Raw genomic sequence first — 27,592 nt, 5'->3', positions numbered from 1 at the left:
ACACTTCCCCGCCCCCTTTCCTTTGTATTTCTGTGTTGTTTTTTGTTAATAAATGTGTTCTCATTTCTTTTCTTACACGGTCTTGTTATTTTTGAATTTTTAGTTAAGATTCTACTGGGTTTTGGATGTTATTGTCTCTACCCCAGTGGATATTGTATGCTTTCAAATTGCTGATTTTATATACTGCCATGTTTTGATTTGTCAGTTGTTGTTGTTGTTATAAAATAATAATAATAAGCATAACATTTAACAAAAAAAAAAAAGCGAATTATGACAAACATTCAAAGATAAAATATTTTCAGGAGATATGTCTACAGTTTAAACATTGCATTATTCAATTCAAGTAACAAAAAAATGACAAAGTCCCAATAAGTACTCCATACTTTTTATTTAAGGCTTATTGGGCTTACTTTGAGCAAGAGATGTAATCATAATCACAGGGAAATTAATTTTGGAGTAAAGTGCAATAAAATATGAATGGAACAACGGACACTTTAGAAGAAAAGATATCACAGGATAAGGAATGACCACAAGTCGTGGTAAATAAATAAAACAAGTTTTTATAATATTTAGGTAATATCATTGTGCAAAATAATGTGCATTCTAATTTTAGAAAAGTAGAAGCATTGCTTGAAATGTATATATATTAATCACTTGAAAGGAGGCCAAAATGAAAGACATTCGACAATCTTTGGGAAGACATTAGAAAATGAATTAATGTTCTACTTTTGGTTTTAAACTTAATTAGCTATAAAGAAACAGAAGTATATAATCAAAGTTTCAAAAGAGTAAGAAAACGAATTCTGCAAGTAGGCAATGTACAGAAGATACGTATTGCTATTTCATGTGGTATTTTATAAATCACCCTTATATATTGTAATGATAAAGTGAACGGAGTGGTAAACAAGAGATTGTTCACAGTTTTATAATACGTTATCCAGACATGGGCCCTATTGGTCTGAATTCTACTGGAGTGGCAAAAGATAATAAACCTAAATATTATTCACAATAAAAAAATACATTAAAAAGTCAAACCATTTGTGTAAACATCTCTTTTGTAAAACACTTGTGGAAGACACAAGCACAATTTTAAAATCAGCATTTCTACTGATTCCTACCACAATTAAATTTAACCCTGTAAAAGTCAGCGCAGCTGAGAAAGACATACTTGGCATACACAGTTAAGGCAATCAGGAACTTACAAATCAACAGTTGTAACCGTTCCAAGTACATTGTATGCCTATTATACGGGCGCTGCAGTGCCAGCTGCTGATCTACCTTTACAAGCATACAGCCGCTTCCTAACTCTCCATTGTGCGGTTAAGCAAAACAATTTTCAAAATATATCTTGAATACATCTTATATAAATTGATCACTTTAATAGTTCTATGGTTTTAGTGGTACATTTATCATTTTCAGAATGTTGACTTTCTTAGTTAAGAGTTAAGCATACAAAGCAGTATGCGCCCCCAAAGTGAGCTTGGCAACAACCCAATAATGACCAATTCTACAGATGTGCCCTCATACGTCACACCAAACAGGGGACCTGGCAGCTCACTCGCATCAGGCTTCTCACACTGCACGGTGTATTAAGGCTAGATGTAAGTGGATGCATCTATATGTGCACCCCATTACTTGGTCATGCTGACATCTAGCACAGAAACAAGATCAGTTAATAGCTACAGTACTGTCTGGAAAGTATGTACTGTGGCAAAACTGCTTTAAAACTACATCTACAAATAAAAATCGGACACACCTGAGCCCACAATTCAACATAGATGCTACCAACAGCATAGTATGTTCCGGTGTGCAAATGATTGTGCATTTGTCATAGTGAGCATTGATCCTTCCCATGAGAGCGAAATTGGAATCTTGCATGTAAATGCAGACTAAGGGGGTAGATTATCAGAGATCTGTTCTGTTCAATTTAAATACAACATTTTATATTTTACTTAACATTCTACAATATATTTAACTATGTTCCGCTTTATGTCTGAATATCATTTTTGTGATTTGCATATATCTTCCATCCTTACTGTTCATGTCGTGAACAAATTATATAAAAACCAAAAGTCTGGCACTAATTGCTGCAGTAAGTACCGTTGTTCGCCCCAGACATAACATCATTCCAGAGAAATACAGGGCTTTAACTCTGAGTGCCAACGTTGCTGTGAGAGATCCTCAAAATATTTATAAAAAGATGCCAGCGTCGCTCACAGCGACTGTTCTTTTTTTGGGTGCACTATTTAACTAAACTTCAATTAATTGACTTGGCTGTATTTGTATTTATTTATACTAAAAGAACAGTCTGAGTGACGCTGGGATTTTTAGCGGCTATTGGCTATTTTGAGGATCTCTCACAGCAACTCTGGCGCTCAAAGGGTTAATCAACCATTTTAATATGATAGGGTCTTGCTTTAATGGGACACATTTCTTAGCCAGACGCATGCTAAAAAACATCACATACCCTACCCTACCCTACCCCCCCCCCCTCCTGAAATGATGGAGAGTCCTGTACCATTAAAAAAAACAAAGGTACCTATAAATAAGTTCAGCTTTATCGCTCTGTTGCTTGCATTATGTGAGTGCATAGTTTCCAGTCACCAACTGCTAATATTTATTGAAAAAAAAAAAAAAAGGGAATGATTAAAAAAAAAAAATCTTTTGTAGAAAAAAACAAATATAAATAACAATTATTTTCACCATAAAAATAGAACATTTATATAGTTTCCTTCATTATTTCAGTGATGCAATATATTCTTCAAAGTAGTCTTGTATTGCACCAGAAGAGGGCAGCATATTCCAAGTATTTAAGGCTTCAGTTTAAAATAGACTTATTTCTTCTGTTTGATAAATATCTAAAATAAAAACAAAAAACAGGCAAAAGTGATCAAACAAAGACAAAAATAAACACATTTATTTGATGTTATGTTTGATTTCAAATACAAATCCACTGAGATCTAGCACTGTTCCTCTTATTTCTGTAAACAGAATTTGAACAAGAAAATGATGTGAGAATAAATTGGTCTTCTACTAATACTGTACTAATAAAGTGTATTCACAACCCACATAATTAAAAGGGAGTGTATTGTCCAGGGTCCCTGCTACAAAAAAAGTGTCCGAGACAACTTTATTAAACTGTGTTATCACAATGATAAACTTGTATAAACCTGTGTACATTTTCTGGAACAAGCCAGATTATTGTGGACAGTCTATTCTTATTTATTTATTTTACAGTTTCTTTTATAGCGCAGCAGATTCTGTTTGCGCTTTACAATTGTAGACAGTGATAGGTCAAACTGGGTAACAATTTGACAGACTTGGGAGGTAAGAGGGCCCTGCTGCAAGCTTACACTCTATAAGGACATAGGAGGGAAACACAAGGACAGGCACCAGTAACAGCATAGCAGTCCCACCAAGTTGCAAGTCCAGAAGAAAAGCTATATAATACATAAGTGTCTCAGAGCATGGGGTCATGACTCTATGTTGCTGAACATCAGGCAAATGTGTCTGTGGTGGGGGGTCAGGGTATACAGTAATTCATTAAGTAACACCCATTGCTTCCCTCTTCCATCCCCGTCACCCTTTTCAATCCCCCCCCCCCCCCCCATTACCCATTGCCTCCCTGTCACAAAAACGGTCACTTCACTGACCACACATGTGGTGGCCATTCAGTAGTTACTTGCTGGGGTCCTGTAATAATTTTTATTGTCTGATGGGGTCCCAGAGCAAAATAGTTTGAGCACCCTTGGCCTATAGCATGCCATTGCTATAGGCCTTTTGAGGTCCTTTCCATTTTTTTACTGTGCTCAAGTAACCCAAGTGGCTACTCTTATTGTACACATGTAACACCAGTACAAAAAATGAAAACTTTTTTTTTTTTAAATCAGCAATTGTAAATAATTTTTTAGCTCAGTATTTCCAGTTGTCATGGAAGGATGTAAAGCTCATTTACAAACAACAAATACATAAATTGGACCCACACTGCTTTAGAAAGCATGCATAAATATCCTCCAATCGCACTTCACAGTTTATGCCTGCTTTTCTTTGCTTAAAAACACCCCTGTAAAATCAATCTGCAACTGCACATGTTGGAAATAGAATGTTTAACATACAATATTTACGCTCCAAAATCGCTCCAGTCATTAGTCTAAAATGTCTCCAGTTAGGTCTCAAATTAATCAAGAGGGTGAATTGTGGGGGTGTGGTATGGTGGTCCGACAATCGGGATCCCGTTGATCTGTATCCCGACATCGGAATCCCTACTGCCGATGCTCCGCCCTGAGGGCGAGTCTGAGCTAATTTTTCACTCTAATCACTTCAGATACATTTGGTCAAACCTACGATAAACCCCTGACAGCTTCAGATCAGATGGATCTTTGGTGCAGCGCCAAGGATTTTTTCATCAGATGGAGCTCACACTCAGCCGCACATCTGATCTGAGGGAGCTCAGATTTTGCCTTTTTTCATCACATCGGTCTGTCAGATCCATCTGAATCAGACGAAAACAGGCCAAATCTGACTAGTCGATGGGAGCCTTAAGATACAAGACTGGGTTTATGACCGTTTGCTAAAGAAGTCCCACCCCTGCCAGCACCAGAATTGTTTGTATGGCACTGTGCAAGAACCTGGTGACTAAAAGGACAAATACTGTATGCTGCAAGCTTAATTCTTGAAATGTTTAAAAATACCTAACTTTCCCATATTGATTATGAACATACAGAATACTCATAATAAACGCTACATTATATTTTAAAACCGCAGTTGGCACTTGCCAAGTATGATCTACAATATTCTTAATTTTTTTTTTGTTTAAAATGATTAACCCTTTGAGTGCCAACGTTGCTGTGGGAGATGTGCCAAATATCCGCTAAAACTGCCAGCGTTGCACAAAGAGAATATTCGTCGACTACGGCCCTGGCATTTTTAGCGGATAGTTTGCACATCTCTCACAGCAACGTTGTCACTCAAAGGGTTACGTATTTTAACTACCGTATCTTATGCTGTGTGCAAAATGGACAGCAGTGTTCTAAAGCATGGAGGACTAAGATCTCACCTCACTCAGCAGTGCCCAGACAGGGGACTCCGCAAGAATCTTTATACGGATGGCTTTGATCTTCCCATAAGAACTAGCGATTTCTCCTTCAGCAATGCCATTTATAAACTTGCCTGGGAGGCAATAAAACATGAGAATGTTGCAGTGGTAAATAAGGTACAAGACACTAGACAAAAGGTGTGACATTAATTTAAGACATAAAGTGGTTACTAGACAGCAAGTAATACTTGTTACACACAAGAAATGATGGTGAATATGACTAAGATGTTATAAAGTGCACATATCAGTCAGGTGTTGGGGGCAGGGGGGAGATCATGTCTCATTGGTTCCCTCTTCTATCAGTGTCCTTCTATCCCAGGTATACTGCACACTCAGCAACCAGCCTGCCCAGGATCTGGACTGCTGATGTCCCCACATATCCCCCTGTATGGTGATTACCTGTCTCCATACAGCCTTCCACTTCACGACTATACCAGGAGTAACATACACAATATGTATGAATGATATTGCACCGCAACTCCCAATATGCTTTCCTAGATGAAGGCTTCATGCTTGTAATGCACTTACATAAATTCAATTTACTTGACTATAATTTTAAAGAACAGATCAAAAATATAGCTTAACCAAAAAAATTACGATATTGGTGATCGATAGATATTTTATATTAACTGATGCATTTTAACAAACAGGTGTCCCTTTCCGCAATCCTCAGAATGTTGCGTTCCCTTTGAACTGGTGCCTGCACAATTTGTAAAGGTGACAGAACTGTGTCAGGTTGCCACAGTCGCCTGATTGGCTGGCTATGGCATCTGTCCAATCAAACACAATCTGTTAGTTTTATTACTTCCTGCTATTGAGGGTGTGAGTTTGCATGCCTATTTTAAAACATATTTGGGGCCAAATGTAATAGGGAGAGAGTTTCAGAAAGTGAGAGATTTTGGGAGAGTTTTCCCATGTTTTTTAAAGCAGCAATCAATTACATGGCAAGATCAACCTGGTTTTGCAGTGTAATTGATTGCGGCTTTAAAAAAAAAAAGGGGAAAACTCTCCCAAAATCTCTCACTTTCTGGCATCACATGTTAGATTTAATCTGTCTGAATGGTAAAGAACAATTATTTTGTAATTACTGTACATTCAAGATGTAAAATGAAAATGTTTGAAATTCAATTAAAACAGATTATGTTGCCCAAACTAATATACTACTGTTAAGTTTTCTTCTAATCAATATTTTATAAGATTCACAGATGTAGGCAGCATAATTTCCCTGCATATTGGCACGTTTTGCACTGTATGTTTCATATACACAGAGACTGCACCTATTACTGTATGTGGACTGAAAAAATATTAGTCATAAGGCGCACTGTTAGGTAAATAGGAAGCAGTGACATTTCTAAGGGACTTATTTGTAATAAGTGAATGTAAGCTATGTGTGTGTGTAGGGTGGGGTGGGGTGGGGGGAGTTTAAAACAAGTTTGATCTGTTTATAAAAGGTATCTTCTGCAGACAATTTTCTGTAAAAATTTGAATATTGCTTGAAATACAGTTCAGTAATATTTATCATTTGCCAGTCCAAACAGATTTATATTCATTAAATGCAGTGAGAGGAGCCAGGTTTCCTGCCTGTATTAGAATCATGCTCTTCTAGAACTACTGTACTGTAATTAGGCCTTTAAGCTCCAACACAGACATTCAGTATTGGAGGTGTATGACTACTGGAGCTGGAAGTCATGTGAAAAGCATCTCCACAGGCAACCTTCTGGATACACATGCATCCAGTGGTGGATTCAGCACGGGGCGATAGGGGTGGTCGCTTTGGGGCCCCCACACATCAGGGGCCCCCACATTGCAGTACACAGCTGCTGCTCACTGCTGCAATGCGCGGCGCTACCTATTAAATCAGAGCACAGCAAGCATGATAGACCTGCGCTGTGTCTCCGACAGTGGGACACCGACGCAGTGAAAGCTGAAGGTACGCAGCACACACCGCGGCGCGCAGCCCTGCGCCTGCCCTGGCTCTCACAAGATATCCCAGGAGCCAGCCTAGGATGCCGTAGGCTGTGCGTTCTGTGCCATTTCAATGAGAGGCAGAGCCCCTTCACCGGATCCCCAGAGCTGCCTGGCAGCAGCCAGAGCCCAGGGGCGCCCGGCTCCTCTCCCTCACTGTCGGGATTTGGCACCCCCTGGTCTGTGCAGACCTCATCCCCTCCGCAGCGCCCCACGCTGCCGGCCATAACCTCAACGCCGTGCACAGGCCGGAGCATGACCGCTACTAGTACTACCCCGGCATCCTCTCCTCCATCAACCCAGCTTCTCCCCGGTCTCTGCCAACGCATGCCCTGGCCATGGCTTGAACTTGCCCGGATTCAGCAGCCCTTTATCAGCTCAGATCAGAATCACCCAGAATCAGATCAGAATCACCCAGCAGAGCTGCAGGTCCCCGGTCAGTCCCCAGCTGAACCCTCAGCACCATCATCAGGCTGCAGCCTTCCTCCAGCAGACAAACAACTACAGCCATCATCAGGTAACCAGCAGGTCACACTGCCCTATGCCCAGCTGGCACATGCCATTCATCCTGTGCTGCCTAATACCCAGTGTGTCCCTTGTGCACTGCTTGTTAATGGCACTAGGGGCCCGGACAAGTTTGTTGTCCAGGGCCCCCACAGACCTTAATCCGTCCCTGCATGCATCATCTCAATAGTCAGAAGCTCGCTGTGGTCTAAATGTTAAAATGCAGAACGTCAACATGGACAGTGTTGCACTCATAATGACAGGTTTCTTCAGATTTTAGGGTTGGGCACTAGTAAAGATTAGTCTATACAAAATAACTGTGTGATACCCCATCGATGTCAGCATTATGAATGCTGACTTTTTTCAACCATTCCCTGCATCCTGTATTTTGTTTTATAAATGCTTCTTGGGTTGCTAGAAGAACATCCACCCAGCAGTATTACGGAGCTGTTCAGTCCTTATATTTGGACATAATGCAGCATAAATGTAAATATAGGCTTACACAGTAAGATGATATTATGAGGAAAAGATGAGAGGCAAAGAATGCAGATGAAAATCATTCTATAATAAAAAAGGGTAGCATATTAAAAACACTACCTATTTGTATGAATCCATCTTGGTCTTTTTGGCTTTCCTGTGGCACAATGATATCCTTCTGGAAGGAATAAAATAAAAAACAAAAAAAGAACAAACAGTAAACACATATTGATGTATACAGTAATTTAGTTCATGCATCAGTATATAATTGGACATTGTTCTGCTTGAAAAAAAAACACTACTAACCTCTAGTGGTAAAATTTGTACTGTAGCGTTAAACAGCTTGTCACCAGGATGCTCAATGTTCCCGCTTCTGAATAGGTAACTGACAATAATAATAAGCCCATTAATGCATAGCACAACTTTTTTTTTTTTTTTACTAACCATCAATGTAGCAATTCAACTCAATACAAAAAGCTTCCTTAGACCAAATAGGTCAGAGAAGGGATAAATAATATAGAAATAATTACAATAGAGGCTTGTACTTGCAGGTAACAGGTGAGACGCTACCAATTATTCTATACCAGTGGTTACAGACAGTAGATTTAATAAATGTAGCCATCTGGAAAATACATAGGGGATTTATATTTAGAGATAAAAATAACTATTAAATAAGGTGGTACTTATGTATTATCTGGGCTCCCATGTTAAATGCACCCCATTTTTTCATACCCCTACTATCCAACTACGCATGGAGTTGATTTTATATAGTATGGCGAGCGCAGCGAGCCACCGTGCCCGAAGTGTGGAGAGCCCCGCGAGGGGAAGCGGTCTCATAAGAAAAACGGGAGCCCAGATATTACATAAGTACCAATAAGGTTTGTTAGGATGTAGTACATATACATAAAATGTGGCACATACAGTGGGAAAATAATTGGTGGTGCCTTCCTACAATAAACATATACAGTATTTGTTTCAGAAAGAAATGGATACAGTGCTTCTTTAGAAGTAAATCAGTAAAGAGTTAAGTTACCATATAAATACAGTATATCCTGGGGACATAGGCAACATACAATCAAAATCATTATGTTAGGCCTCAGAGGGCAGGCGGCGATGCCAGCTGGCTTACACACACGATACCTGGGCAGACTGGATAAGGATAATTGCAGAGCTTAATGTTATGATCTTAGGCATTCTGTACTGATAAACCCTGTACTATATCCCATCTAATATTATGCAACAGTACTGTTCAACTGTAAATATAACAACCTTGAGCTTCATTCTAGGTAGCTGCTTATATTCCACCCAACTTTGGCATTCGTCCTGTGTGTCACGCCTCTCAAGTATGTGCATAGCTCTGTTCCGATTAGTCTTTATCTTTCCCTCTCTTTGATATATTTGATATATGATATGGGAACAGATTACAGATATTTTTTACTTGTTGATTATGTTCTGTAGTTATTATGCTTAGAATCGTTTGCTTTATATTGTAAAATGTAATGTTTTATTTATTTTTTTAAATTGTGTTTATTTATACATTTTAAATGTGCACCCAGCTTCTTAACAGCATAACAAGACAGAGTTGTGTACCTGCGCACTGCGTGAAATTGATTTGGACTAGCTGCAAACACTGACACGTTCTGACTAGTACTGTTTAGATAGGTAACATATACTGGATTGGTTTGTGCTGCGCTCATTCCCTATGTGTCTGGTCTGTGTACCCAGACCTAGTTATCTGTATACCTATGTATTGCTATACTAACATGTTGATAATGATACTATGATAATAATAAAAGTATTACTGCATACACTATTGTACAGTACAAAACGGTATCTGCAGTGATGAACAGCCCTGGAGATCATATACACCGTGTCCCAAATTGTGCACCAGGGTCCCAGCCTGTGTTGCAAATTAGGGCACACTGGTCTCTGATCTGTTAAATATGTCCAATAGCTTCCCAAATGGGAATATGTCCTTTGCACAGTCTAACTGTATCTGAATGCGGCATCCCGCTAGTCAGATATACATATGCTGGTCTTCAGATACCCACATGCCGGTGGTGACATGTGGGTTTTTGGAGGAGGGGGTGGACGGTGCAGTTTAGGTATGCCAGTGTCTGCTGTCCTCTGGGTGCCGCAAGTGTGTGGAGAAACAGCGCACTGCGACCCCGGCTCACCTCTGGCGGCTGCAACTCACAGAAGTTGAAGCACATCACACCGGCCAACACTGTTGGCGTGTGCGCCGTGTCCCCCAAACTGCCTGGGATACCTCCTGCCTCTCTTCTATTTTATTCTCCCACCATGCCCTAGTGGATGGTAGAGCATGAAATACCGCCTCATGTCTGCTCAAAAAACAGTGAAAAACCTAGACATTGTCAAACTAACACCATATCGACCTTTTCCCATGTCGACCTAGACCCATGTCGACCTAATGACTGTTGACCATCATGCTGTAGACCAAATGACCGCATCTCTGACATATCACCAAACCCAGGCACCAACCACCTGTCCCACTCAGATTTAACAGGTTCCAAGCCTTTTAGAAACTCAGTTAACCTCATAAATATCACATGCCTCCCACCACACACCAAGCAACTTAAATGTGCCCTATTGACTGCGCGCTCTGTTTTAACATCCATCTCTTTTAACATCCATCCACAACCTCTTCATCTCTCACAACTTCACCCTCTTGGCCATTACAGAAACCTGGCTCACACAATCAGACACTGCCTCGCCTGCAGCACTGTCACATGGTAGTTTCCACTTCACTCACACCTCCAGACCTGGTAACTGCAAAGGAGGTGGGGTAAGTACATTACTGTCACAATCCTTCAATTACTCTTCCTTCACTCACATTCACAGCATTTGAAGTTCACTCTATTAGGATTTTTTCACCTTTCTCGCTGAGTGTTGCTGCTATCTATCACCCACCTGGGTTTCTCAAATCTCAATTCTGGAAGATTTCTCTGCCTGGCTCCCAAACTTCTTATCCTCTGACATCATAATGGGTGACTTCAATATTGCTATTGACAGTCCACAATCACTGCAGGCTTCCAAACTCCTCTCAGCCTCTCCCAGTGGTCCGACTCCTCTACTTATGAGGAAGGCCACTGCCTTGACCTTGTTTTCACCAGGCTGTGCTCTCATTACCCTCTCGCTCTCCTCCATTACCCCAAGCTCACTGACACAGATATCATGCATGCCCACTCTAACCCATAGAAATACTAATGCTATTCATTTTCTACAACTTTCCACCTCTCTGCAACAACAGCTCTCTCGAATTCCTACACTTACCTTTCCTGACTCTGCGGTTTCCCACCTCTACCAGACTCTTGAAACAGCCCTTGATGAAGTGGCTCCAGCTACCCATTACACCTCCGCAGGCTTAGATGCCAGCCATGGCACACCAAAATTACAAGACAACTACGAACTCAGTCACGTAAAGTAGAACGCTGATGGCGTAAATCGTGTAATCTGACTGATTTCCTCACATATAAGTCTGTCTACCACACCTACTGCAATGCTTTGGACACTGCCAAACAAACGTACTTCCAATCTCTCATCTCTTCTCATGCCACCAACCCTAAGCGACTTTTTAACACATTTAAGTCTCTTCTATACCCACCCTCTCCTCCCCCTCTGGCTACCATCAGTGCACAAGAAGTTGCCTTCTACTTTAAGGACAAGATTGATAACATCCAAGATGAAATGGTATGCTCTTCCACAACCTCTAACCCTCTTTCTTCCCCACCTGAACCCTCTGTCACTTTCTCTTCATTTGAGCTCACAAATTAAAAGGAAGTTTCCACACTCTTCTTATCCTCCTACTCTTCTACCTCTCCCGTTGATCCTATACCTTCACAAGTCATTAAAACTCTGTCTCCTGTGCTTGTCCCAACCTTAACTAAAATCTGCAATCTCTCTCTTGTTACTGGTACTTTTCCTTCTTTGCTCAAACATTGCAGTGATTACTCCCATTGTGAAAAAAAAAAACACAATTCTGCCCTTAACGCGCTCTCTAAAGGCCGCCATACACTATGCGATTTGGGCCCGATTTGACCCAATTTGGAGGAATCGGGCCGTGAAATCGGGCCAAATCGCATGTGCAGACATCCCATCCGACCCGATGCGCGGTCCCGTGCGCATCGGGTCGGATTCGGGAGGTCAGACGGGCTGCACATAAGATTTGTTAAATCTTATGTGCAGCCCAAGGCGGGCATGGGACGCAGCGTATAGTACGTGCGGTGGAGGGAGCCGAGCGGGGGACTGTAAGCAGGGAGCCGGGCTAGAGAGGCAGTGGGCGCACTATCCGGTGCGGGGGGGGGGGGGGGGGAATGCCGCAAATAGATACTTCCAGGCGGTGAACTCCGCGAGGGGATCAGAGACAGAGACCGGGTAGCGTAGGGGAAGCCGGGCACATAGAAATGAATTGACAGCCAGTAATTGGCTGAGAGCTCTCTGACAGAGAGCTCTCAGGCAATCACTGACTGTTAATTCATTTCTATGTCCGCCCGCTGCTGCCCGGCTTCCCCTACGCTACCCGGTCTCTGCTCTCTGGTCCCCTCGCGGAGTTCACCGCCTGGACCAGTGCGCCCACTGCCTCCCCTGCCTGGCTCCCTGCTTGCAGTCCCCCGCTCGGCATCTGGCTCCCTCCCCCCGCAGGTACTACAGGCTGCATCCGCTGCCTGCTTGCAGCCCCCATGCCCTGCTCAGCTCCCTGCTCCCGCTGACAGCAGCTCCCGGGGGGACTGCATGTGATAAATCGCATGCAATTTATCACATGCAAAACCTGGCACATCAAGTGCCAAATCGTATGTGACCCCCCCCCCCCCCCCCAGGGGAGTTGTCAGTAGATTAGGTCCGACTTGTCCTTCGGACAAGTCGGCCTAATGTATGGGGGCCTTAATTATTGTCTCATCTCTCAGCTCCCATGCCTCTCCAAGCTACTCAAGAGACTTGTCTACTCTCACCTCACACACTTTCTTAACTCTCACGTCCTATTAGACCCGCTTCAGTCAGGTTTTCTTTCCCAACACTCAACTAAGACAGCACTGACTAAAGTGGTGAATGATCTGGTAACTGCCAAGTCTAAAGGCCATTACTCTCTACTTATTCTTCTAGATCAGGCCTGGCCAACCTGTGGCTCTCCAGATGTTGTCAAACTACAAATCCCATCACGCCATGCCACAGTTTTGCTATAAGGGAGTGTTAAAACTGTGGCAAGGCATGCTAGGATTTGTAGTTTCACAACATCTGGAGAGCCACAGGTTGGCCTGTCCTGTTCCAGATCATTCTGCTGGGTTTGACACTGTTGATCATACTCTTCTCATACAAACACTGCACTCCCTAGGTCTTAATAATAGAGCCCTTTCCTGGTTCACATCTTACCTATCTGATCGCTCTTTCAGTGTTTGCTTCTCTGACTCTACCTCCTCTTCACTACCTCTGTCAGTCAGAGTTGCGCAAGGCTCAGTCATGGGTCCTCTGCTTTTCTCAATCTATACCTTATCTCTTGGCAAATTCATCAGCTCGTTCGGATTTCAGCATCATTTATATGCGGATGATACTCAAATCTATCAACCCCAGAGTTGTCACGAGTGGTTTTGGGCAGACTCTCTGCCATGTCATCTTGGATGTCTTCATGCCACCTCAAACTCAATATTTCCAAAACGGAATTACTTATATTTCCACCAACTAAGAACAGTTACCATCCTGATATCTCCATCACTGCTGACAACTAGACAATCTACCCTACTCCACAAGCTCGTTGCCTAGGGGTCATCCTCAACTCAGATTGAATGTGGGCAACAAAGGACAGTTCAGTCACCAAATCATCTTACATGTATCTAAAAAACGTATCCAAAATACAACCCTATCTCACACAAGACACTACTAAATATCTTATCCATGCACTTATTATATCCCGCAGTGATTACTGCAATAGTCTCCTAACTTGTCTTCCCAAGAACAGACTCTCACCATTGCAATCCACTGTAAATGCTGCTACTAGGCTGATTTTCCTTGCAAGACGCTCATCGTCTGCTGATCTGCTCTGCCAGTCCCTCCATTGGTTACCTGTGTTTTCCCATATTCAATATAAACCCCTTCTGCTAGTATAAAGCTATTAACCATACTGCACCAGCTTATATCTCTTTACTTATCTTGAAATATCTCCCATCTTGATCACTCCCCTCTGCACAAGATCTGCGCCTCTCTTCTGCACTGTTCACCAGCTCCCATTCACTATTACAGGACTTTCATCGGGCTGTCCCCACCCTATGGAATGCCCTTCCACGCACAATAAGACTCTCCACTAGCCTCCAAACTTTCAAGCGATCACTGAAAACTCACCTCTTCAGGCAAGCCTATCATATTTAAGTTCCATATGCATAACCCTCTGAGGCACTTATGTATTATATAGCTTCTCTGCTGGACCTACAAGCTATGCTATTACTGGTGCCTTTCCTTGTGTTTCCCTCCTATATCCCTATAGATTGTAAGCTTGCAGCAGGGCCCTCTTACCTCCAAGTCTGTCGTTACCCAGTTTGTTTTATCGCCGTTTACAATTGTAAAGCGCAACGGAGTCTGCTGCACTATATACGAAACTGTAAATAAATAAATAATACATTTCATTTCAGATCAGCTCTACTGATCTTATGGGTATAGTCTCACCACCACCAGTTCGGGTGTATTAATTCTATGCCCACAAATTTCAATGATTGTGGGTCACTTATGTTTGAGTTTAAAATGCCTTGAGAGGTTATGATCCTCATATCCTCGCTTTATATTCCATATTTGTTCATATATGCAGTGTTTTAGATTTCTTGTAGTACGGCCTACATATTGTTTTTTGCATTCACATTCTAGTAGGTATATTCCCCCCTTGCTATTGCATGTAATATCTTGTCCTATTTTATACACTTCACTGCTAGTGGAGGATTTCAAGTGTCATAGTCTGTTTCGTTGATCTTTGTTTCTGATTATTGCATTCTAAACACTGTCCACAGTAAAAGAAGCCTTTGCTTGGAGAGCGGAGATCTATTTTTGCCTGTGTTTTAAGCTTTGGCGGAATGTGATTTTTTGTAAGTTTCAGTTTCAAGTCAGGTGCTTTCTTAAATACTAATTTAGGTATTTGTGGGAGGTGGTCAGCTAGAATCTCGTCTTCTAGTAGTAGTGGCTGGGAGTAGTGGTTTGGGACACGGTGTATATGATATGTAGGACCAGGACTGTTCATCACAGCAGATACAGTTTTGTACTGTACATCAGTGTATGCAGTAATACATTTATTATTATCATTGAGTAAAATCTTTCAACCTACAACATGTCAGTATAGCAATACATAGGTATACAGATAACTAGGTCTGGGTACACAGACCAGACACATAGGGAATGAGCGCAGCACAAACCAATCCAGTATAGCATAACGAAACAGTCAGTGCTTACTAATCCAGAAAATGACAGTGAGGAGATAAATATCTATAGATACACATACAAACATCAACCAATGCAGGGTGGATATTACAGAAATATAGCATAGAATACAAATAATGGACTCAGGGTATCAGGGCTGAGGAAGCTACACAACAGTCTCTCACAGAATACTTACAACTGACATATACTAAAACTCTAAAGCTCCATACACATGAAGCAATATGATCGCTGAGCCATATATTGCTCAGGGTCTTGTTTTCATCAACGACCAGAGATGGTTGCTGGTATAAAAGGAGACTCGCTGCTGGGGGAAGCCACTGGTCGCAGGAGCATGGGCCGATCGTGGGAGCGTGCTCCGGCCAACAGTCGCCCCGTACACAAAGAGATATGGTCTCTCAGTGACCACGGCGATAACAGCTGAAATCGCCCCGTGTGTACAGGGCTTTACAGTAAAGGAACCACTGTGCAGGGTAGGCTACTTCTATTGGGTGGAAATTCATAGTACAGGCACAAAGTCTATAGTCCAGATACTTAGCAGCAGCATCCAATGAGACATAGTAAAAAGCATCGACTACAGGTCAGTCATGCTCAGTCTCTCCCCCCCCCCCCCCCCCCCCCCTCCCCCCCTGTCTGTCTTAAAGGTAGTGTGTATTGTTGTCTGTATATTAACTGTTGGGATGTTAATGTGCCGCTATAATGACTGTCTGTGGAACCTGTCAAGATAAAATATCGGTATTGGTAACATTATTTTTATATGGCTGTATATTGGGTGTTCTGATTCTGATTGTGTAGGTAATACTGAAGGTGGTATTCTGTCGGTAATTAAACCATCGTTATTGCAATTAGTCTAGGTTTTGATTGTGTCATCAAAATAGGTCAGTCTCCTATTGTTTTAGATTTCATACATGTCAACATGATAACCCTATCGGTACAGTATATTGATTGTCTGGATAATAAATTGCAGGTATACTAACCTTAGCACAGAGAGAAAAAGTTCAGATTCTATGCACAAGCCAGACAAAAACAGAAGACCCCAGGATATTTAGTCCAGTAGACAGTGGTGATGGGAGTCATCCCAATTGGTCATATACAAAGAAATATATATTTGTACATCACTGGCTGGCGATGCTCCCAATAGAGTTATACGGTCTACACACATGCCGATATTAAGGCATTTTCTAAGCGATTTTGCTTAGTTTGGCAAAGTCGCTTAGCAAATGCCCTCACATCGGTGTATGTGTGGGGGCTACATCGGCAGCAGTGCGCGTCCCCGCGCGTCTTTATCGCTGGCCGAGATTGATGGACAGTGTCCATCAATCTCGGCATCGGCAGGGTTCTCCCACCGGAGAACACTGGCGCTGTCTGCTCGCTTAGCACACAGAGCTGACAGCTCGCTCTATGTGTGGGCTGTCAGCTCTGTGTGCTATGCGATAGCGGCGCAGCACAGCCCGACCTAGCATAGCTAGGTAGCCCTGCACACATCGCCCATTAGATTATGCATCAATGAAAAGCTAGACAGGAAAGAAACTCTTTTGTCTGGGACACTACTTCACATAGTATAATAAGTATAAAATAATTTAGTCTATTTCAATAAAGTTAAACAATAAATAAATATACACACAGTTAACATGTAATGTGAAGGATTCAAATGATATAATCAAATCCTTGCTGTTCCACCATGAAATAGCTTATTAATTGTATAGAACATGTACTATTTAAGTGTAAATTCTGCCAGCAAAAAAATATTCATAGCAAAGTGCCTTTTTTTGGACATTGGGTTATCATACATTCCAATATGCAGAAGTTTTATGTATGGTACATAGGGGCAGACTTATTAAGCCTTAAAAAGAGACAAAGGCGAGGGTGATAAATGTGCAGTAAATCAGCGCCTGGCATTTTTCAAAACAGTCTATAATGTGACAGTTGGGAGCTGATTGCCTGGATGTTTATCACTCTATCACACTTGCGTTGATCTTTTTAAGGCTTAATAGATCTGCCCCATGGTATTTTAGACCCTAATACCTAACAAACCGTACAATTATTTAATTTTGTTATTCACACTGAGCCTTGTACATATGTCAGAAATTATTAATTTAGTAATCTGAATTGAAAAACCAAATGGTAGTAGGTAATTAAGGACCAGATGTATCAAGATTCAAAAGTGATAATATAGAGAATGATAAACAGCCAGCCAATCATCTCATAACTGCCATGTTACAGGCTGGGTTTGAAAAAATGACAGGTAGGAGGAGCTGACTGGTTAGTTATCACTCTTCACTTTATCACTTTTTGAAGTTTAATACATTTGGCCCTCAGAGAACATAAAAACATAGTTTTGCAAAAATATGTCTACTTCTTAGGCTAGGCTAAGAAGTACTCTACTTGCTTAGGCTACTTCAAGGCACTCAGGTGAACAAGCCCAACTATGCAAAACGGTAGTCGGAACATTTGCGGTCCCCGTTGGTGCGCACAAGGGGTCCCTCGGATTTTGCCATGCCACACTGACCCACTACTGCAGGGGTGGCAAAACCGGTCCTCGAGATCTACCAACGGTCCATGTTTTCCAGACCACCTAGCTGGTGCACAGCTGTAGTCAATACTAACGGTCACATTTTCAAACTTGCTGCATTCATTCCTACTATAGATAAACAGGTTGCCTGGAAAACATGCACCGTTGGTAGATCTTGAGTATAGGTTTGGCCACCCCTGCACTACTGGGTTTGCCTAGTAAGTTTTCCTTCTTATCTATCCATTCCAGCTCTCTCATCGGCACAGTAGGACCCATGCTACATACGTAAGGGGCATACACACGTAGAGATGTGTGCTAAGCAATTTTGCTCAGTTATTTAGGGTAGGAGATTTCCTGGTGTCCAGATCTCCCATGGGGAGCACATACACATGCAGATATTTTTGCTAAGCAATAATGCTTAAGCATAAAAAAAGGCTGGGTAGTGTGAGATCTCGATCACTATCTCTCATTCTGCACACACAGAGATTTGCAGTCACATGCTACAGAATTTGACTAGATTTTGACTGCATGCACTGACTTCGTTAGCAGGCGATAGCGACATGCTCAACCGCACATCATAATCACTCGGCGCATACACACAAAGAGATCTGTGCTTACTTTCTAAGCAATCTAGTCAGATTGCTTAGAAAATAGCACAAAATCGCTCCATGTGTATGTCCCTTTAGGGACAGATGCACTAAGCTTCAAAAGTGATAAAACAACCAATCATCTCTTGTCTGACATTTTTCAAACACAGTCTGTGACATGGCAGGTAGGAGCTGATTGGCTGGCTGTTTATCACTCTCCATTTTATCACTTTTGAAGCTTAGAGCATCTGGCCCTTAAGCTGACAGCAGAAGCCGTTAAAGGTTGAATACCCCTTATCCAAAATGCTCAGGACCAGAAAAATGTTTTACTAGGAAATAGGGTCTAGAATACTATTTACCATATGTACAACTTGTGCAACTGGAATGCGCGATAAACCAATATATATGCACTTTTTAAATATTTATTCAGAATTTACACTTGAACAATGTATTTTATCTATAATTAATAAGCTATTTCATGGTGGAACAGCAAGGATTGGATTATACGATTTGAATCCTTCATGTTTGCGGTGAGTATGTCTGTCTGTCCTATTTGATTGATTTTCTTGAAGTAGAATAAAGGATTTTATACGTATACTGTGCAGGTAACTATATTTTAAACATAGGTATAGTAACACGTTTTGTATTTTGGTGGAGGCATCTTCATTGTTGGGATTTACATCACTGGTATATATTTTATCCCATGTACAATATTATCCATACACTCCATTAATTCAAACAAACAATATATTCTTGTGTGTGCGTGTGTTGCTCCATCTGCTTAACTTTTGACCTGCATCAGTGTGTTTAACAGACTTTAATTATGTACATTAAAAAGTTTACAATGGCTAATGTGGTTTTCTGCCAACCTGATACTTATTTATGTTTTTATTTTTTTTGTCTGCTAATGCAGCTATGGTTATGTAACCTGTACTTGTTCTCTATTGCATTCAACTGTTAGTCACTGTTTTGCTTATTTGTTAAGGTATAATTCGGCACTGTGGATCCCTTGTGGTGCTATATAAATAAAGAATATATAACGTGTCATTAAAAATTGCATTGATCACTATGATGGTGGTTTAGTGGATGTTCTAATGGTAAGGGAGCACTGTAACGTGCTGTAATTTGAACTGGAGAACACTGTAATATCGCACAATAGGATCTGAAGGCCACTGTAATATCATAATCTGATCTGCTCATTGTAATGTGAAGGGCGAGCTAATGTTACATAATATGAACTAGAAGCCAGTACAATACAAAATATTAACTGGATACCACTATAATGTGGCACCCTATGAACTGGGGAGCACTTTAATGTGGCACAGTATGAAAAAGTGGCACTGTATGTTAAATAATATGGCCTGGGGACACTATGTCACAATGTGAATTGGGGGAATACTGTGTGGCACAATGTATACTGATATTATTTAAACTAGGGAACTATGATGGCTTATAAAATAAACTAGGGCACTACTATGGGGCATAATATTAACCCCTTCAGTGGCAATCCCGAGAATTTTCAAGGCTGTGCCTCAGTGCCCAGTCTGGCAAGCCCGGAAAATTCTCGGGATTGCCACTGTTTACAGCCGGGCAGCACTGCTGAGTTCAATCACTGAACTCAGGCAGCTTCGGCTCCCTCCTCCTCCCCCCTCCCCCCTCCCCTCCGGGTTTTGTATGAAGTCCCCGGCTTATGACAAGCCTTCTGGTCGGGACAGGGACGCGGTGCGGGGGGCGCAGGTCTGGGCAGCCGCTGATTGACAGTGCAGCGGCGCTGACTGGACCCAGGGAGGCAGTGGTGGGTTTTTTTAAGGGAGCGCTCCCCATAAAAAACTCGCCCAGTAGGGAGCGCTCCCAAAAAATCAACAAGGGCACTTCTACTGTTCAGAAAATAAAGTAGGTCAGTATTATGGGTCATAAAATTAATAACTGCTGCAGAGGAGATGTGACCCAAAAAGCTTTGGAACAAGGGTCTCTTCGATGCTATGGGGTCCCTAAAAAGCCTAAATGGTATCACTTGGCTGCAGTATATATTTATTTATTTTATTTATTAACAGTTTATTTTGTAGCGCTGCAGAAAATTCCCTTTGTGATTTACAATAGCTTGAGCAAAACATTTAGCATAGACATACAATATGTTAACTGCTCCATAAGGATACATTATATAATATGGATGCAGAGAAGCAGGCATTAATGAATAATGAAGCAAAACAGGACATTGTGCCCCTAATTCCCATAAGGGGCCCAGATGTAACAGCCATGTAATAGCCATGGAGGCTAGACATGATTACCATCCATCAGTAAGTTAGGGGATAATCAATAAATTTGTTATGCAGATGTGCTGCCCTTTAACATCTCCTATGCTCATTGCTTTATGCTGCTCCCAGAAATCTAAGGGGACTTCTACTATCTGCGATATAGTATAGGCAAAGCATTATTGCCATTAAAGTATTATTTCTAATGACAAGGTAAAAATACAATTAAATTGAAGGTCCCAGCTTATTAGTATCATCATAAATGCATCCATTGCATGAGATAAAAAAAATAATAATTTTTTTTTAAAAGTTGCTTTGCACAAAAAAATGGTCATTTACTGTACCTGGATCATTAGTTAAACATTGCAATTTTCTTCAGTATTATGATTAGTATTACTGATTATCCAACACCTCTTTTAATGTGGACACATTAGGCTGCTGGGGGGTAACTAGGCTGTGGGAGGTCTGGCCACACCAGGTTCCTCCACATGCCTGTCTGGCCACACCAGGTTCCTCCACCAGTGGCGTATTTATAATGGGCACAGTTTGTGCGGTGCACACAAGCCTTGAGTCCCAGGGGGCCCACACTACATACATATATTGAATACCCCTGTGGAGCCCCAAGGTTAAGGCAAAAAAACTTCGGTATGTATATACATACATACAAATGCTTTGAAAGGTAGTAAGGCAGCTAATTGTATGTGATTGTCTCAGAGAGAAAGATGTGGTTTCACTTACTGCCAACAGATGGCAGTGTTTTGGTGACACAGACAATAGGGTACTTATGTAATATCTGGGCTCCCGTTTTTCTTATGAAACCGCGTCCCCTCGCGGGGCTCGCTGCGCTCACCACGCTTCGGGCACGGTGGCTCGCTGCGCTCGCCACACTATATACAATCAACTCCATGCGTAGTTGGATAGTAGGGGTATGAAAAAATGGGGTGCATTTAACATGGGAGCCCAGATAATACATAAGTACCGACAATAGACATGTCCCTGAAGACGGGGACTCAGCCCCAAAACGTCGTTGGGCAAATAAATGACCAAGTTTTACCTTTGAAATTTTGTCTGTGGAGTGCCACTTATTGTATCTCTCTCTCTCTCTATATATATATATATATATATATATATATATATATATATATATATATATATATATATATATATATATATATATATATCTATATAGATAGATATTATACATCTATGATACACATACACACACATATATGCATACACACTGATTGTGTAGCTTAATAAAAGATCCTGAGAAGACCCGAAATATTGCTATTTCGTGCACTAAATAAACTCAAGTAGTGGTCCTGCTCCCAAGCTGTACATATACCACCCAGAAGTGTCTGGCTCTCCCTATTGGATCTGCAAACTGCACCAGGTGCCTGCGTAAAAGGGATACAACAAACAAGCAAAATGGATGCAGCACTCCAGGCGACTGAATAAACAACCCTTACAATGGCATGGGATGGGCAATGTTTCAGTGCCCTTTAAAGTGGCATTTTTGTCAGGTTATATACCTTAAGATATTCCTTAAAACGAAAGAATATATAAAATTGTACAGACTTTCAGGGCCATCACTAGAGCCTATTCCATGTACAACTACCAACATGTCTGTACTTGTGCGAATACTAATATGTACAGTATATCCTATTCAAAACTGTTTTGATGCTGAATATTTGTACAGACACCTACTCAACCCAAAACTGGCTCCCCTTCACAGCCCTGGCTCTTGCTTCCTTTTGTAATCCATTTCTCACCAGATATAACTTAATGTACTGTATTCCATAACAAAGTAACAGAGAGATGGGAGAATACAACAATGATTTAGCAAGCAGGTATTTTAATCCAGCCAGACAAGGGAGACACACACACACACACACGATAAACTTACCCATTCAGCTGTAAAGCATTGTCGAAGTCAAAGAGTATGTAGTCTCCAGCCACAGGAGAGAAGGACCAAAAGCACTCTTCACCCAGGTAGGCCTTCTGCAAGTTGTATTGCTGATACACCTTGAGACTGGTGCTCAGCTTTGCTGCAGGGTTATTATGAGGTTTGTATAAAACTTTCTTATCAAAGTCTTTATCCTAAGGAGCAAAAAAATATTAGCTTTAGGTCTAAGCAATAACCGTTGGCTAATGTGCACTATACAGGAATACACTCTTTACTGGCCAATTATGCAAGCTTTGTACAATGATTCATATCCAAACAATGGCTTCAAGATCAGAGCGAACGATGTGTAACAAAGTATTTTTGCGGGAAAAATTTATTTGAAGTGGAGTCTTTGTTTAATAATAAAGCTGTGTGCAATCAGGACTTCTACTACATTTTATTTATGCATGTAACTATTTTTGGCTAGATTGATAAGTATACAACAACATTGCACCAATGGCACCAGAGAGCTTTAAGTACAGTATGTTTTGCCAACAGTCATTACAAAGGACACCATAAGGTTAATAGGTACACAATGGTGACAGACAAAATGTCAACAGCAAAAAAAGTCCACAGGTTTCGAATGTCAACATACACTTTTAGATCTACCCTACAATTTCTATTGCAAACATGCTGGGTATAAATTTGCTCACACACTCAGGAGAATGGACAAAAACATTCAGTGAAATTGTTTAAATCCAATAGGTCCAACTACAGTACATTGTCTCAGTGACGGTTATTGTCCATTTTCAGATTTGGGAAACAGATGACTTAATTACAAATTACATTTGCTCATATCCAATACCAGGTTTTTATTCCATCCAACCAACTAATTGGATGGTCGGAGGAAAGTTGGTCTGATGTGTGGCCAACATTAGATTTGGGTGGGATGTGTACCTTCAACTAATATCAATATTGCAGTGTAAAAATATAGCAGCAAGTATTTACCCTGCACAGAAACATGATAACTCACCCAAATCTAACTCCCTGGGGTTATTATATGCAATAAATCACAAGTGGGCCTTCCGGGGAGCTCAAGGGAATATCGGTCAGACCTGTCCGACTAGGGGCTCTAGCTGTCGCAATGTGTGCAAGTGGCACTACTTTGTGGTGTAATGTGCATTGGTACTATTGTGGCCCGCTACTTCCCCATGAAGCAAAACCCCTAAATTAGTGGTGCGAAGTGTCCCTATTTTCAGTATTGGGGAAGTATTAATTCCCTTGCTGGCATGTGGCACCAAAATGTCTGGTTTTATCGCTGTACTATTGTTTGCCCGCGGCTTCGCACACGTGGATTTTTAAAGACAGTAGTGGCATCTAATATTATGATGTATATTTTAGATTGTAGACATTTATCACAATGTCTTTGTAAACAATATTACAGTTCTTCCTTCGGGTACTAACAAAAAAAAAAAAAAGATGCTGGGGGCTACTAGCACATGCCCATGCCATGTAAAGCTGCCCATGGGAGAAGCAGGTGGTCTTGAGACCTACAACTGCACCCCTGAACGTTTGAACCTGTGACCTGTTGATTGTCATAGCGAAGCAGAACCTTGCAGGAAACTGCAGGTGCTTGAATTGATATGGAAAATAGTTTGTAATAAGGAATATACATGGCATAAACACTCACACCTGCGCCAGTTCCCATTACAATTTCTGCCTCAGCGAATTCCTTTGCAAAGTAGTCACTAAAGCTGCATACAGACCTAAATATTTATCTGTCCAACCTGTCTGGTGGAAACAAATACCTGGTAATGTATGGGAGCATATCAGAATTGAACATTTGATCCCTAAATCTGGTAACACTCAATGGTTATTCTGAAAAATTGTTAAATCTATTTGCTTTATCCAATTTATCTGAACAATTGCTTTTTTGCATTTGGGAGCGAATGGTTGATTGTCATATACTCCTATACCATTTTTTTTCCCACCAGAGATTGGACATACTGTACAAATTTGTAGGTATGTAGCCAGCTGAAGTTAAACAAATATCTTGGTACTTGTGAGTTATCCGGGCTGCCGATTTTTTCATCGCGCCCGAAATCGTGGGCATCGCGTCGGTCGTGGCCGTTATAAGGAGCCGCGACGCGATGCCCATGATTTCCCATAGACAGTAATGATAAAAGACACGATGGACCCGATTTCCGACACGATTTCCCATAGACAGTAATGTTAAAAGACGCGATGGACCCGATTTCCCATAGACAGCAATGTTAAAATAAAATGACCATGTGAAATTGGCCAATATGGCCATTTCACATTGGATATGTTTTAAAAAAAAAGGTTTCATGGCCCCCCACCACCGTTAACGCCACCCCGCTATTGACGCCAACCCGAAGCGTGGCGAGCGCAGCGAGCCCGCGAGGGGCGGCGGTACGCGTCCTCCGACCTTTTCATGCCCTACTATCCACTAGGGCGTGGAGTGAGAATAGAATAGTGTGGCGAGCGCAGCGAGCCACCGAGCCCGAAGCGTGGCGAGCGTAGCGAGCCCCGCGAGGGGACGCGGACACCTTCACAGGTATCCGCGTGCCCTTGCGGGCTTCACAGGTGTCCGCGTCCCCTCGCGGGGCTCGCTGCGCTCGCCACACTATTCTATTCTCACTCCACGCCCTAGTGGATAGTAGGGCATGAAAAGGTCGGAGGACGCGTACCGCTGCGCTCGCCACGCTTCGGGTTGGCGTCAATAGCGGAGTGGCGTTAACGGTGGTGGGGGGCCATGAAACATTTTTTTTAAAAACATATTGGCCAATTTCACATGGTCATTTTATTTTAACATTGCTGTCTATGGGAAATCGGGTCCATCGCGTCTTTTAACATTACTGTCTATGGGAAATCGGGTCCATCGTGTCTTTTAACATTACTGTCTATGGGAAATCGTGGGCATCGCGTCGCGGCCCCTTATATCGGCCACGACCGACGCGATGCCCCCGATTTGGGGCTAAATCGCGGGCATCGCGTCGGTCGGGTGTCCTTAAGTTAACCAAACTTAAGGACAAAATCGGCAGCCCGGATAACTCACAAGTACCAATATCTTTAGATCCCAGTTCTGTTGCTACTTAACCTACAGCAACACTGAAAGGTACAAATAACATTACCAGCGAATCTATAATCTATGTTTTGTCACAAATGACTGAGGAAGTCATTTGTGACGAAACATGTCAGGCAGCTTCTGAAATCCTATTCTCTGCACCAAGTTAAGCTATTCCATCATTTTCACTTTTTACCCTTATCATACACTGTACTCATATCTGCTGTAAATTGCACTTTATTCCACGTGCATATTTTTAGCATCTTAATACATTTTTTATATCTTTTATATATATTTTTTATACTTAGTAGTTGCTCAAAGTGTGTATTATTATTCCCATTTACATGCGTGTATATATATATATATATATATTTTTTTATTTTATCCTATTTCCATCTGTACTTATGTAAAAATAAATTGTTTATATTTCATAACATATTGATTCTAGTATATTACTATGGTCGCCGGGTCCTAACCTTCTTTCACACATATATATATATATATATATATATATATATATATATATATATATATATATATATATATATATATATATATATATATGTGTGTGTGTGTGTGTGTGTGTGTGAACACTGTGTAGTGCAGTTGAAATGGCTGTCGGGCAGGGTTTGTACAATTTTTTCAATGCTCTGAATAAAATTTTGTTGGACTTCTAAAGCGAGTGCCGGTTCTTCAAATTTCTCCACTAGGAGGATGAGTGTGAATATCTTATCATTACGGGACTGTGCACCAACACTGAATTTGGAATGCCAAACACAAATGCATTTCACTAAAACTTGAGTGCAGTCTTCCATGAGATATATATATATATATCACTTTTGGCATGAGAAACCTGCACACAACAAGTGGCAAGCATCTTTTTTCCCATTAGCTTGTCCCCCTGACTCTGGGACCTCCTATATCAACTTGAATTTGTACCTGCTTAATTCTCTTGACCAGACCATCTACATAAGGAGTACCATTGTATGTCATCTGAAAATCCTACCCGTGTAAAAGAGAGGACTTATTTGTGCCTTGCCTTCGGCCTTTATTTGGACGTCTATCCTCCAGCGGCCCTTGGACTCACCAAGGGGGGGTATTCAATGTGTCGCCGCTATTTCCGACGGGGAAAATAGCGGCGGCTCCCTATTCAATGCTGTCTTTAGCGACAGCATTGAAGCGGGATCACGGCAGAACGGGCCCGACTTTAGAAGCTGTCAGGCCCGTTCTGCCGATGCTGATTGACATTTTCCTATGTGTTTTAGGTAAAACTTTAAAGTACTCAAACAGTATATCTCACCTTTAAATTCTGTATCTTCCCAACAAGTGAGGAGTGTGTCCCAATGTGCTGGAAGAGGGAGGGACGATACCGAATTCGCAAGTTGGACTTTTGTCGATCACAGTGTTTCTAGAAAGAGTAACAAGTTTAAGTCTTGCGTATTTGGCACAGCCGATCAAGGGTTGCTTTTCATGCTAAAATTACAAGCAGTAGCAGACAGAGTAACACAATATTAGAAAAAGAATGGAGTGAGAGACAAAGATAATCAGAAAAAAAAAAATAGTAAACTGGTGGTAATTCTAGCAACATGAAAAGGAAATTAGGTGTAACAGATGGGGTCTGGGTAATTGGGTCAACCCATATTAGTTCAACATGCATTGGGTCGACATTGCTTAGGTTAACGTGGCTAAGGCCGACACAAGCATTAGGTTAACAGTCAAAAGGCCAAAATGTTTTTACCTTTTTGTGTCCTGAATGATGACATGACACCGTAAAAGTGTACCGTTGCATTCACCATGCT

At 41.5% G+C, this 27,592-nt stretch overlaps 1 protein-coding gene across 2 annotated transcripts in view; it reads right to left on the bottom strand.

The window, feature by feature from the left end:
- Nucleotides 1-381: 381 nt before the first annotated feature.
- MGAT4D (MGAT4 family member D) overlaps nucleotides 382-27,592 on the bottom strand; it is a 172,379-nt gene continuing 145,168 nt past the window's right edge. For both annotated transcript variants that reach the window (XM_083173323.1, XM_083173315.1), the window contains exons 10-15: nucleotides 27,094-27,201; nucleotides 22,727-22,920; nucleotides 8,348-8,426; nucleotides 8,162-8,219; nucleotides 5,057-5,169; nucleotides 382-2,858 (exon numbers count right to left, since the gene is read on the bottom strand). In XM_083173323.1, the coding sequence (XP_083029449.1) occupies nucleotides 2,835-2,858; nucleotides 5,057-5,169; nucleotides 8,162-8,219; nucleotides 8,348-8,426; nucleotides 22,727-22,920; nucleotides 27,094-27,201 (576 nt within the window). In that variant the 3' untranslated portion in view covers nucleotides 382-2,834. The remainder of the gene's footprint in view (nucleotides 2,859-5,056; nucleotides 5,170-8,161; nucleotides 8,220-8,347; nucleotides 8,427-22,726; nucleotides 22,921-27,093; nucleotides 27,202-27,592) is intronic.

Source organism: Crinia signifera, chromosome 1 (assembly GCF_055691185.1).
Source record: "Crinia signifera chromosome 1, ASM5569118v1, whole genome shotgun sequence".
Taxonomy (NCBI): Eukaryota; Metazoa; Chordata; class Amphibia; order Anura; family Myobatrachidae; genus Crinia; species Crinia signifera.
This window is presented reverse-complemented; position numbering and strand designations above follow the sequence as displayed.